The 14,648-nt window shown below is 43.3% G+C and overlaps 1 protein-coding gene across 12 annotated transcripts in view; it reads left to right on the forward strand.

The window, feature by feature from the left end:
• foxp1b (forkhead box P1b) overlaps positions 1 to 14,648 on the forward strand; it is a 154,956-nt gene that overhangs the window by 124,844 nt on the left and 15,464 nt on the right. For 10 of the 12 annotated variants that reach the window (XM_086291390.1, XM_086291394.1, XM_086291401.1 and 7 more), the window contains 3 exons: positions 2,064 to 2,214; positions 8,070 to 8,262; positions 13,264 to 13,371. In XM_086291390.1, the coding sequence (XP_086147516.1) occupies positions 2,064 to 2,214; positions 8,070 to 8,262; positions 13,264 to 13,371 (452 nt within the window). The remainder of the gene's footprint in view (positions 1 to 2,063; positions 2,215 to 8,069; positions 8,263 to 13,263; positions 13,372 to 14,648) is intronic. The other 2 variants (XM_086291397.1, XM_086291399.1) reach the window with 1 other exon arrangement.

The following is a 14,648-nucleotide window of genomic DNA, read 5'->3' on the forward strand; positions in this document are numbered from 1 at the left end:
GCCAGTGCCACTCTTTATCATTTGTCAGGGACTGTATTTTTCTCTCCCTCGTGCCACTTCTTGTTAACCTCTTATTTGGTCTATTGGGTCTGGGGGTTTTTAATGTGTCTGCATGCTGAGAGTGCACAGGAGCCGCTGTCAGCTGACGGGACTAGAGGAAAAATATGAAGGGGAGAGAGTTAAATTCATTTGCAGCACTCCATTTTCTTTCTTCCTTTTTTTTCCTCAAAAGCCACCCCTCTATTTATTTAGCCTATTTACTTAGCGTTTTGATGAAAGACATTGTTCCTTCTAAGCCCCCCTCCCCCTCCCATAGCACTATTATCTTTATCTGTCAGGGAGGAGCTGCTGAACAGAGAAAAACTCAAGACAAGAGAAACTTCTCTCACACTGATGAAAGGAGAAAAAGAGCCAACCATCGTTCATAAACAGAACACATCAGAGAGGATCACAGGCCACCTGCATCCTGAATGTGATCTTTATCGAGTCGCTCTTTTTTTCTCTGTCTCACTTTCTTCCCTCACATTTTGGGTTAGATCACACATGAGCCTGAGACTGAATGTAGTTACTCTTCAATTATGACCCTCCGTTACCACTGACAAAGTGCCTTCTTCCTCTGATTGATCCAATGAGACGACACCGCTTGCTGTAATGGGCCAGCGCTGCCCAGAGCGTTATTTTTAGTCAGCCAGTGCAGAAGCAGCAGGCTGGGTGCAGGGCAGGAGGGAGGTAGAGGAAGAGAAAGGAAGGCCGCTCGACCCTTTTGACAAGCCCGGCAGGGGTGGGCGGAGGGGACCCGTTTTATCTGGCTGTTTCAGTGGTTTCAGAGCCGCCAGCCAGTGACCTGACTGCCGCATTGCACAGAGACCTTTTTTGTATGCACTCAATTGTGAGAAGTAAACAAAGTGGTGTATCCTGTGTTTGGTAAAAGGGTGCGGTGCACGGCGCTGCTTTTAGTGCCCCTACCTCTCCTTCCACCCGCTTGACAAACTGGTCTTGTATACTCATAAACAGACCTAGTGTCCTGTTGGGTCTCAGACGTGTTTGTTATGTCCTTAACTGTTAGAAAATACAGAAGGTGTACAGCTAGGTCCTGTTTAATCAGCAACAACACTTTGTTGAGCTGACTGTGGATTATTAAGAACGTCGGTTGATGAACGGGTTAAAAGTCATCTCTCTCCTCTGTGTCCCTGTTATCTAAATTCCATCTCTCATTTGTTTTGACTCATGGCGGATTGGGGATATTAGCAAATTTCCTTCTATTTATTATTCTGACTTTGTCTTTTTCCTTTCCATTTTCTTCTGTGCCCTTATTTCACTTTTTCATCCCATCAAAGTTCACGTTTCACTTTTCAGAGCCAGATTTTTTTTTCATCTCCCTGACTTTAAAATCAAGTGAAGACGCGCGACTGTTTCATTAACTGTTTCTTCACGAAGCGGTCTTAACACAGTAAGACGAACAAAACAGCTATCACATAGACCGTCCACAGCATGCGATTGAACGCAGCTTGCCACGCTGGTTGGGGGAAGACTGAATCCCTGAGCTCAGCGCCATGCCTGGGAGAGTTGTGAGAGTTGCTAGGGTGGTTATTAAGCACTTTGATTTAGTCACACGTTGTTTGCTGAATTATGAATGGCTGTAATTAAATTCCTGTGGCTCTTATTATGAATGATTAACTATGTTGTTTCATTGTTTGTCATTTGCCTTGCGACTCCTCGTTAATTAAGAGAGAGAGAGATGTATAGCGTACCTGTCTTAAGTGGGCTCTGACAAAACCAAACTAAAGGCAAAAAATAAAAAAAGGAAAATTAGGCTTCGTGGTAGCACGCGTTAAATCCATTAACCTTGTTTTTTATGAATGAACATGTTGTTCTAAAGTGCTTCATTTTACAACCCTAACTGTGAACTCTGTCACCTTGATGTTAAAACGGGTTTTTTAAATGGTGTATGCAAAGGAACCTGAAATTCAAATGTACGTGTTTGCACTGGCTGTTGTGCTTTTACATACGGTTTGTATGTGTTTGCTGATGGTGTGCCTCTTTGTGTCTCTGTGTGCCTCCAGCAGCAGGTGTCAGCACAGCAGTTGGCTTTCCAGCAGCAGCTCCTGCAGGTCCAGCAGGTCCAGCAGCAGCACCTGCTCAACCTTCAGAGGCAAGGACTGCTCAGCATCCAGCCTGGACAGACTGGCCTGCCACTGCACTCCCTCACTCAGGGTTAGTACCTCATATGTGACTGCAGCACAGCAATCTTCCTGTCCACCAGCTTTAACATTTCATCCACAATGAAGCAGTTATGATGACCTATCATGTGGCTGTATGTAAAGCACAGCAACTGAAGAACACTCGAATCACTATAAAAACACATATTTTAAGAGCCTTTAATTTGGGGGCTAGGTTTAGGTGGAATAAAATGTTGATTTTTCCATACTGAAATAGTCCTATTAATATAAATGCTTCACTGTAAAAATAGATATTTTCTTCCTGTGGATCAGCTATGTCACTCCAACAACAAAGATATATGTCTGGAGTTTAAGTTTGATCTTGCACGTCTTTCTTCAGGGTCTCTAAACAGGACTATCCTGTCTCTGCACCTTTTGTATTGCTCAACCAGTTTCACTATAAGCTTGTTTATGTTATTGTTACAGGAAGCGTTCTATTGTCTTAGATAGTGAGAGTTGGGAATGAAACCGATGCCTATTATTTTGTATTTGATATTCTTACCTACTTGCTTGGTCTTGTCATGCCTGAGCTGCTTAGTTATGTGTTGTACTTGAAAAATTACACAAATAAACTCTTTAAAAAACACTTAACAACACCAGCTGAACACAAACACACCGAATAGTCGTAGAGCTCGACCAAGAATGTAACACTAGAAGTATCTAACCACATACTGACTCGACGTCCGCTTTATATCTTCAGCGATCGCTTCTCCACTTTACTAAATGGGATCTAACTCCTTTACGCCAAAACATGTTTGCTGCACGATTTCAGTTTGGAACACTGAACTAACTCAAGTAACACATCCCACTGCTCAGAAGCAGAGATCCACACTTTGTCCTTCAGCTCATTGTCCTGTTCCTGTGATTGGCATTCTGGTGTCAGTCTCCTTTAGCCTGGAGGAAGACTGGATCTATTGTTCAGAAACCGCCAGTAAACTTGTCACTGTAAAAGCGCCTGTAACCTGATAGGAAGTCAATACTTGCTGTTTGGCCAGGAAGTTTATTTCTTCATTTATTCCTTAATGTTATGTTAAGGAGCGGTCCCCCTGTGACAAAGACGCCATCATAAGGGTTTTAGAACATGACATTGACTATTCATTCACAGCTAAGACAAACAGTTTTGAAATAATAAGATAAAAATGGGAGGGGATGGGAGAGTGCTTAGGTAATAGGCAAACACAAACATGGTTTGTACAGTGCTGTTATTGTTTGGACTGGGTATGGAATAACTCATCCGCTCATAGACGATCGCCGTGGGCACAGGCGTGGAGCACTGCTGTGTTCTGTGTTGCGCTTTGCTGAATTGCTCTGTGTCAGATGTCTGGCAAACACTCACACACCCCTTGAGTAAAGCATTGTGTGAGTGATATGGCTAGGCACTGAACTTTTGATAGATTTCACAACAGGCTTAGAACATCCTGTTTATTTTGTGTCATCATCACATACCTCTGAGGCATCTCATCTTATCAGAGAGCGGGGGCACTAAGTTTATCTCCTTCATATGCTACCTTTTCAGTTTTCGCTTATGCTTTGTTGGGGCTACGTGGTACTGAAATAGTGATTTCAGTCGTGTGTCACTGTGTCACAGACGCCATATAAAATGACAGAATTTATGTTCTAAGAGAAAATCTGACTTTTAACTCCGTGCAAATATATTTTCATGCCGAACGGCAGATTAAAATAAGTTACACTCGTAGTTAAAGGGAAAATTTAACTAGGCTATTGTTCGCATAAACATCGAAATAAGGAACTGAATCTTCCCACATACAATTAGCGGTCTGTTTCACTTTTGTTGCAACCAGTCAAACCTGGTTAGTTTGCCCTCGTGGTTAACTCTGTGTCTGCGACAGCTGTTACAACACTTAGGCTAGTGCTCCAGGCCCCCAGTTTGTCTTCTTATTCTACATTTTCTGCTTGACTGTTTGAAGTTATTGATGACCTTTCTGTTTTCCACATCACTAAACTCTTTCACGCATCAGCGGGCCAGGCCTATGGTACTCAGATCTAATCTGCAATATTCAGCTAGCACTGCATCGGAAGCAGTGAGTTGATCTTCTCTGTTTGGGTCCCAGTGATTATGGATTCAAACTTGGGGGCAGTAAATTGCGGTGACTTTCTAACTGATGATTTTTATTTCTTTCATTTAAACATGAAGATATCGATATAATTATTTTAAAATCCCATTATTATAGCAGACGGTCCTCTGTCTCCATTTTTCATGTACAGAGAGAATGAAAACGCTAAAGGTTAGCAAATAATAGGCCACTGAAACAGAATAATTAAAGAAAGTGTCCTTTTGGGTACTGCAGTGCAGTTTAAACCTCAGTCATATATCACTCTTCTGTCTGGTACAGTACATTGTTGGCTGAGACAGATTACAGTCATTGTTCTGGACTGAAGGAATGCATCTGAATTAGCTTTTCAAAAAATTGATAGCACTAATTAAGTATAAACTTGTAGATAGCACTTTTGAGTGAAAAACAATTTCTCACATTATCTTGAGCGTAATTTGTTTCTCTTGTCGTAAATTCTTTTGACATTAATGTCCAAAGTCTTGGAAGCGGCCAGGCGCTATCTGTTATAAATTACAAAAATGTGTTTGGGGAGGATATAACTCTCATAAATATAAATTTGATCCAACCAACACCCCCACCTGCCTCACAAAAAGCCTGTCCTCTTGACCTGATAAGTGAGTCAGTGGTTGCTCAGGCTCGCGTTGCTAAGGTGTTTGCATGTTTTTTGCACATGTGGCTGTGTGTGTGTGTCACAAAGGTGGCCGGTGTTTGTGTACATCCCGAATAAAATGGACCTTCACCCTGTGAGGTTGCTCTGCGAGAGAGCGAGTTCCTCTAGCTGCACAACATCATTTAAGCTGTCTAAGAGAGGCCAGTGGGACAGTGACAAGACAAATTTGTCGGTAATATGAAAGCAAAGAATGTGGCGAGCCATGAAGTGCTCACAGAACAGCAGCACATCAGGGACAGCGGCGGGTAATGCAGCCGACCTGTCAGTGATTGATACATCCAGCAGTGGGCTACTGGTAATAGTTCCAGCAGCATTAGGACAGGACATATTTCAGGCCAAAGGGGTGCATATCAGCAGGCCGGTGATTACGGCAACATAAACAGGGGTGCAGTAAAGGTCCCAGTCTGACGGAACAATAAACTAATAGCGATGTCACTGTCCCCCCATGGCACCGGCACTGTGTGAGAAGTAGCAGCACGGTTTAAAGAGCTCGGAGCACTAGGGGCCATTTTTTATTTGGGGGATGATGGCCTGCAACTGATGTCATTATGAACCTTAAATCAACTTTCTGCTTGCTTGAACATGGTCACCTGGGTGCAGGAGGACAAGGACAGGAAAAGGTTGAAGAGCTAGGCCTGTCTTGGTGCCAGAGCTACCTGCGGAGGTAAAATTGAGTTGGGAGGCCGGTGATCAATCAACTGTCCCAACAACATACATTTTTTAAAGTGCTTGTCCGTATTTCCCGCTCGTAATGAGTGGAAGACTTGTGTTGAAAAATGGAAACAGGAAAGATAAACCAATCTGGCGTTTAAAAGATGGACAAACTGGGTACCAAAGAAAGAAGGACTTACAGATCAATGTCATTATGTGTCCCACAGTAATCAGATGGAGAGAAACTCGATGCATTTTTGTCCCAACACAAAATATAATACCCACGGAGACTTTTGTGTAATGATATTTTATTGGCATTTATGTGGAATCATGAGCCATAGCTGTTGCAGAGTTTGAAGAGGTTGGGGTAGGAGAGGGAAGTGGCGAACGGAGAGCAATAAAACTGCAGACTAGATCCAGAAAGAGACAGGTTGGTCCCACTCCGTTACCTCTCTCATCAGACCGGTCTATGTGCTGTGGTTTCATCTGAGTAAACAGTGGTGTTGGGGTCACCAGGACTGCTGGGTAATTGAGCCAGTGTGGGCTGCCCTGTCAAGCACATCGGCTAAAAATACATCGCCCACTGTCACCGGGCACCAAGTGGGGGGAAAATGATTGTTCCCTCTGTCAGAGCGCAGGACACTCACATCACCAGTGACCTTCCTCTTCTAAACCAGCTATCACAGGAAAAAAAAAGAAGGAAAAACAAACTTTTGCTCCAAAGTCCAAAACAACAATGCAGCCTTTGATAATGAAACTGGAAATCAACAAGCGCCGGATTAGCATGCTATAACATGGAGCGCGAAATAAAGCATGTTTAGCCTGTCATGAATGCGCACTTCGATTAGGGCACATCAAGGCAATGAGGAGAATAAGGGAGAATACAGGCAGACAGAATAGAGCGAGTGTGCTGAAATATCCGAATGAGGGAAGACGCTCCTTGGAACGTGGAAAGGTTATTGATTTGTCCTGCAATCATTTCCTGCTCTTTGATATGCAAACGATCTAGTGTGAATTTACAGCAATCCTATCAGACTCATTTCACAGTTCTTAGCCCCTGCATCTCTCTGGAGTCCTCCGCCTCATTAGGCCAATGTTCTCCATTACCAGCATAATTAAAATCTTTAGTAGCTTATCAAATTAAAAATATTTTTGCTGATCGTATTGAGATCTTCACCTCACAGTTATTTTCCACAACAGGAATAAATTAAGACTAAGCATTTTGCACACAATGTATTACAATCTGGTGCTTGAAAGGAGCACTTCTGGTATCTATAGAGCTGGTGATGAGAAACAGGGAGGAGTGGGGGGGGGGAGATCCGGAGAATATAAACCCGAGTAGATAAGCATGTGCAAATCATCTTTCATTTGCCAGTGCTCATTTTGAGAATGGATTTAATTAATTGTAATGTTAAACGAGTGGTCTTGCCCATTTGCTCTGTGGTTAAACTCACCACATATCCAAGGGGCTTCTTCCGCCATGCTTAAAACATGTGGCTTATTTAAGCACAGACTTGAATCCCCATTACAAATGCACATATATTTTGATATTAGATTTTCCAGCGCTATTAAAATCGGGCTTGCCCGCACGCACCGTGTTTTGACTGAAAACACTCGTAGCCACAGATTTTCGCCCATGAGGTTTAATCTTATTTTACATATCAGCTTTGTCCTCATTTGTGTCAAGTGAAAGCAGACTTCTCAGACACACCATAGATGGACACATACGTATTGTGTGCCAACAAAGACTCTCTGCTGTGAGACACGGAAAGTAGGGTTCACAAGCACTGCATTATCCTTCTTCATCCCGAGTCTGGCCCTGAGTGTCGGGATCGCTGTCACTCATTTGCTGAAAAAACACACACGCTCTGCAGATGTGTTTTCAGCACGCAGAAAAATGTCTTCTGTCTTCAAGGGATTTTTTCCCCCTTTTTTTTCAAAGGGCTGTGTGAGCTGCAGTGTGCTTGACTTGTTAAATGAGGTTTAAGTCTTCTGTGTCAATTGGAGGCGGTGCAGAGCTTTAAGTATTTTGCACATTAATGTGCTTTTGAGAATATTACCCCAGGGTCCTGTTTCTCAAGGAAACAGGGGTGGGATGTTTTCTAGCGTCGCTATTGTAAACTTTTTGTTGTGTGTGTTCTGCACATCTCTGTTGTTGGGAGAAAATGATGGTGATTATTCAGATTTCATGCCTTGTCTGGATGTTAATTATTTACTCTGGGCATGAAATTTGCGTGAATGCCAGGGATTTGTGTATACAAACACGCTTCAGATCACAGAAAATGGGAGGGAGAGAAGAGAGGAGCGAGGGAGCTCTCAGTGCATTACCCTGTAGTGGAATATTTTCTAATTAATACTCGGCTTTGTTTACAGACGCTTTGATTTAATTAAGTGATGAAGAAGAGAGTTGGATTAGCTGTTAATTGATTTAATTATCCAATTTGTTTGTCTCAGGCATGATTCCGACAGAGCTGCAACAACTGTGGAAAGAGGTGACAAACGCTCACGTAAAGGAGGAGCACAACAACAGCAGCAGTAACAACGGCCACCGGGGCCTCGACCTGTCCTCCCCGGCACCGCCAAAGAACCCACTCCTCAACCAGCATGCCTCCACCAACGGCCAGTACATGAGTCACAAGAGAGAAGGGTAAGTCTCATCTGCAGGGTGTTGTCGGGTCGTTGTTGTTGTTTTCTTTTATTTGCATGTGACTTGCAGTGCTTGTGTGATCTCACGATACTGCTACAGGGAAGAGGTTTTTATAAAACTGTGACCTCGGGAAACATCATCTCGCTTTAAAGAAAAACTCGTTTTGCTTTATATGCCACTTTAAATTACCCTTTTTTTCCACATGGATTGAGTTGATGGAGAAATCCCTCTAGACTTGAACAGATTACTGTTTTAATTTATAGTTTGTAAGTATTCCTGAAGACCAGCACAGTTACCTTTCTGTGCCACTGAGTACACCTGGGGATTACATAGAAACATCAGGGAGAAATGTGCGTATAGTTGAAATTAGATCTCGGTAAAATTATCAGGGGGGGATCACCGTGTTTTTTTTATTGTTTTTACTAAGTTGTATAGGGAGAATAGCTGAATTATGATTTTCCGCTGCACTTCCTTGAGAACATTTTGATCACCAGGAAGTAAAAACATTCCTTTGTGAATGGGGAACTTAAAGAATCATAAATGTCTGTTTGTTTTGTTTATTTACTGTGTTACAGAATAAATAAACAAAACAAAAACAACAAGCATGTTAGGAGAAGCAAACACTGGGTGATATTTTCCAAACCACCATAAATCATCCCTGAAAGGCATGTGCTCTCTTAGCTGTGTGTATGTGTCTTTAAGGAAGGAATTAATTTGGCATCTTACACATTTGCTTGTTTTCTTGCACCAAAGCCTGATCTTTGAACTGCTAGTGAGGAGCCTCCAGGCACCATGAGCTCACTGCCTAACATCTGACTTGTGTTTCAGTGATCAAAACCTACGCGTCATTATGAAAGCAATGCAGATGAAAACATGTTTAGCACAGTAAACTAAGCAGGTCTTCAGAGGTGAAGAGGGGCTGCTTATGGGGAGGGATGTGGAGGATGGGTTACAGAGAGGATCTGAGTGACACCAAGGGAGTATATCATGATGTGCTGATAGAGAACAGTTATGTCTTTTCAAGTAGAGCTTTTGTTTCTATATAGATTAATGGCATACTACCTGCACAGACTCATCCTCTTTAGTGTCTTTCAAAGTTATCTCCTGCCGCGGTGCAGGGGAAAAAAAGCGGGCATAAATTGTTCCTGCAGTTGACAGTATTCACAGGCTTCCAGTGCTCCATCCAGCGTCTGGCTGAGTGTCTGGTTTCTGTGTAGTTAAAGACAAATCACAGGGGAGGCTATCGACTCGTTGCTCACTCCACCGCGTATTGTCGCAAGTGGAGCAAACAAGGTGAGCGTCGATGGCAGAAAAAGGCAAGAACCAGCTTCAGCTGAGGGCTCCATGAAACATCGGGGAAGACATAACGCAAGAGCTGGCAGCTCCTCTGCCTCGCGCTGACTGTCAGAGATTAAAGAAGTTGTCAGCAGCAGTTTAACACAAGCTTAAGTGAAGAAGGCAGCCTCGGTCTGAATATTCTCACCGTATCTTAGATCTGTCAGAAAACCAGGCAGGTGATTTTCATCCACCCCATCTGTTGGAGAAAGTGGATTACCTACCCAGAGTTTTAACTGCACAATTACTAAAAAAGATGACTGATAGCAAGCGAACACAAAACATTCCTTATTAAATGCTGAATGATGCTAATTTAGATTCACACAACCAATAATCCTTTCTTGTGTTAATTTTAAATCGCACAACTATCAAGAGCGTTATGCCTCTCTTTTGATGATGCAGCCTCAATTCTAATCAGACTCCATGGGAAGAAAAATGAAATATTATTAAGTATGATTATTCTAAGCAAGGCTCTGAGAAAACGTCTGTGTTATAATCCAGGGATTTGAATAATCAGGTTGAAGATAATGGGCTGGGCCGGCCCAGGCGTAAATAGAGAGCATCCACTCATCCTCCCAGTGCTGAACTTAATGAACTTTTAATTGATGCGGTTTTGCAAGTCCTTTTGTCATGCAACAGAAACAAGCCTCTCTGCTGATGGGCCTGTTTTCCCGACTGGCTTCAGATTGGTTTACAGCAGGCCCTAAGTACCATGTAGTTAGTTTCATGTGTCATATAAAATCTGCCTAGGCACAACGACGCCTGCAACTAAAACCTTAAGTGCATCCACAGGAATCACTCACCGGCTTTGCACTTCCGTCTTAAGGAAGGAGGAGAAATTCAATCACTGCTGGCTTGACACACCGAAGATGAGGCACGTGTTCCTGCTTTTAGTTGTTTGAAAGAACACTCTGGCAAGGCAGGCTGGGATTTTTGTTTGTCTGAATAACATCCCTGATATGACCAGATCCTGAGTCACTCAATCTGTCAGCCCGTGTTGTTTCCCAGCCCACGAACTGTTATGCACAGATAGAGATATACCCCTGTGAGTCAGGTCATCTTTATTCAATGATTTGCTTATTCAAATCAAATGTGCATGATCTGTATCTGACACAAATTCCCAACACATTGCTGCATCAGCTTTATAAAGTGGGAGGGGGTTGGGAGCATCCTCACAAAGCACTTGGCCCACTTTACTTCCCAACAACCATCAGTAACCACAGCTCTGGGACTGTAACACAGCAATCTGTTAAGGAGATAAATAATCAGATTTGGCACAGCACTCCCATCTCTCTCTTGCCTTTCATTTGTCTTACATCAGAAGAAACTGATAATTAAATCATTTAGGTTAAAGCATGCAGTGGCACCGAGAAGACAGAAGGAAAGGATCCTGGAAAGTGAAAAGAGGGGAGGAGGGTAGCGGGTGTGAATCAGGGATGGACACAAGGCGATAGGCTAAAGTCGGCGCTAGTGCCGAGGATGGATGTAGTGATTGGCTTCAGACGCTGCCATCTAGCATGGTGGATATCAATCTTCCCACGTTTGCTGAGGTATTGAGTCCACCAGGACAGAATCTCAACCGTGGATCTCCACTTGTTTATGGCCCAAAGCATCTCATCAAAATAAGTGAGCTGGAAAACAGCTGGCTAGCAGCTGTCAAAACCACCTTTCTGTGCACTTGTGCCTGTCTGTCTACACATAAACAGAGTGCAACACCTGGAAGGTTAACGCACTGTCTGGCCGGGTCTGTAGGCACTTTAATGTTCCTTCTCCTCTAAAGAAGCTGATGACATGGTTTTCCTCATCGCTCTTAAGAGATCATTAGAGTGTTCTTCCCCCCCCGGCTGGCTGACAATAATAACATCCTGACAAACCTGTCGTGGGTGCGAGTCAAATTTAACGCAACATGGGAAGCTGCATTTTCCCCCCCCCTCCTCTGAACATGTTCTCAAATGGGAGAAAACCCCATGAATACTGCACTCTTCTCCTATTACACTAATGTAGCTCATTTGGTGTAAATTCTGTCATTTACTAGTGTTTAGCCATCCACCGTTTAAAAGGGCTCTTCTGCCGCCAGCCCCTCATAGCGCTTTGTGCTCACTGATTCCCAGTGCACTCTACATTTCAATATCTTGTTAATACAGAATTAACCAACAAGCCTCCTGCAAAGAATTAAAAAAGGATCCCTTTAAATTAAAAGCCAGTGTTACCTTCACCAGTCCGCACATTTCCTTGTTAAAAACTCATTATAATAGGTCTTCCGTCATCTATTTATTAGCTGTATCAAAACATAGGTCTTAATGTGAATGCATAATTCATAATTGAATAAAAAAATTCAGACTTTTGAAAGAGGGAGGAGGAAAAAAAGCTGCTAACCACATTCATGAATGCTTGACTGCTCCCTAATTGCAATGCAATTATCACATGTTATGAACAATGTGAACTCTTAAGCAAGTAATTATAACACAAGGAAACCTGCGACGACCTTTAAAATTTCCTACTCGAGGTACAGTTTTACTAACATTGATACAAATGAGATTTTAATCCGAACATCAGATTTTTTTTAATCCTGCAAAATTGATTTCTTTTCACTCGTTCGTTTTATGTACATTTTGAAATCAGCGCTGATCGATCGTTGCCAAGAAATGCAAAACATTATTAATGTCAGTGCATTTATTTTTCCATTCCTGTCCCTAAAAGAACCCTGTAAAGTTGAAGAGTTAGACATTATTATCTCTGATGGAAATTGTGTACGTGAATGGAGTTACTCCCGTGTGACAGCACAACAGTCTAGTGCAGTGACTCTCCTGATCCATCTTGTTGTCTTAGAGAGCGAGGCTCACACTAGAGGAGGAGAAGCAGCAGCATTGTGCTCATGAGCCGCCAGAAGCACAGGTGGTAGCGATATAGGCCAGTCCCCCAGGCTCTTGTAGCTGAAAGTTGTGTGTCTTGTATAGTGCCTGTGTCCATATGGCTGCCTGTCTTGCTCTCTTAGCAGACACTGCCTCCATACAGACCGCTTTCTCTTAGCGCTGACTGTGGTTAGCTGTGCTTCCGTGCCTCTCACCATATGGAAGATGTTTCAGAGTTTGTTTTTCAGGGATGTTCCTGCTATTTAGACTGATTGTACCATGCCATACGCTCCCCATAGATGCGTGCTTGTCAGCCCCTGGTGACACAGATTGGTCAGTAGATAAATTGATACCAGGCGGGGTTGTTTACAATACGTGCATGGTGTGAAAGTAGGGGTTTTAATATCATGGTACAGGCTCCTCCAGGTGGGCTCTATGACATGATGCAGCAGGCGGCACAGGAAAAACAGCAACTCAGGGAGCCCCCTAGCAGTCTAGATCAAAGTGAACCACAGCATGGCTCTGTGAAACTGAATAAATACACACTGATTTGATTGTGATTTCACAACAAGAGTCCCTTCCTTTAAGAGCAGAGCAAGCCAGATCACACAGGTACAGTGATTCCACAAAGCCCAAGGGTCACAGATTAAGTAGAAGTCAACGTTTTCATGCGGAAACAAGATACAGTACAAACAAGAAAGCAGTAACCGGACTTCGTCTGAAATGGAGAAAACGGGTTCTTTGGCCTGTCGTTAAGTTACGTGACTGCAGGACTGTCTTTACTAAAAACGTTTTCTCTGAATCTCTTTCCCAGATCCACGCTAGAAGAGCCTTCCCCCCACAGTCACCCTCTGTACGGCCATGGCGTTTGCAAGTGGCCCGGTTGCGAGGCAGTGTTTGATGATTTCCAGTCATTCCTCAAGTAAGTAAAAGTCATAGTCGGAGGTGCTTTTCTATCACAGTTTGTTTGTCCTCTTGTTGGGTCGATTACACTTTTCTTTTCCTGACCCCCAGCGACTCAAAAGCACTGCAGGTGCAGCTGGTTGTTATTCTCGAGTCTGGGTTGGGCCTCTCTTGACAAGGGTACCGTGGGGTCTCCTTCTGGGAACGGCATGGGCCTCTAATTCCTGTGATAAGCGCAGTTCCCATGGTGACAGGGGCCATTTTTCCCAAACAAACAACGGGAGGATGTTTATCTGTGGCAGCTCACACTTTGGGCGCTCTGCATGTTTGCCCTTGTCACCGGACAGGAGAATTGGTGTATATGTCTTAGACTGCCTTGCTCAGCTTTTTCTGTCCTTCTCCTAGGAGTCTGTTTGTTTTCTCTCCTGCCTCCTGTTTTACTTCTGTGGCTTTTTGGTTTACATTGTTGTTTAGTTCAACAAAGCCCAAGTCTCACCTCCGTGTTAAATTTAACCATGTGTAGAGTAATTAAAGAGCCCCAGCTAAGTGTTTAGCATTTTTCTAATGTGCGCTCTATGACAGGTTTGACTCTGTCCAGCCTGACACGGGAATTGTTTTGCTCCCCGATGCCCGATTTGAGTCAGACCCCTGGTTTACTAATCAACGCTGTGTGCAGTGCGCTCTAGGTAATCCAACACATAACAGTGCCATGGTTACAGAGGGGATGAAAACATCTGCGTTGTGGCAGCAGATCAATGGCTCACTGTCACCCCGGATTAGTCGCACTTTAAACAAGATATGACACAATTCCATTATCCTAAAACAAGCACTCAGCGAACACACACTTTCCCGAGAGATGCAGGAGAGAAAGGTGCTGCGTAGGACCGCCTCGCAGGTCTGCTGAAAGTTTTGACTCTCTTTGTCAACATTTTGAATCCTCTTTTGATTGTTTACGTGAATCCGCTTTGAGCTAGCGTGCGTTTGAAAGGCTCATCGCGCCACATTGTATGTTACAGTTTCTGTGTGTCTAAAAAGAGGCAGTTATGTAGTTTTAGTTCAATTTAGAAAAACATCCTGGGACAGGCAATTATTAAACCAAGTATTACACACACACTTTCACACACTTTCACACATGCACTTGCATATTTCAGCTTTGGGAGTGCCCGCTTAAATCCATCACTATTTATTGTATTCTGACATTGCCTCACCCTTTGTTTATAGAACAGAGGAGAATTAAATTCAGTGCGCCCGGTAGAGCTCTGCCTTAAAAAGTCTCTAAGTGCACTCAGCTATGTT

Source organism: Aulonocara sp. 'chitande type north' Nkhata Bay, linkage group LG5 (assembly GCF_057382095.1).
Source record: "Aulonocara sp. 'chitande type north' Nkhata Bay isolate Kocher_YH1m ecotype deep benthic linkage group LG5, A_spYH_male_GT1.1, whole genome shotgun sequence".
In the NCBI taxonomy this organism is placed as follows: domain Eukaryota; kingdom Metazoa; phylum Chordata; class Actinopteri; order Cichliformes; family Cichlidae; genus Aulonocara; species Aulonocara sp. 'chitande type north' Nkhata Bay.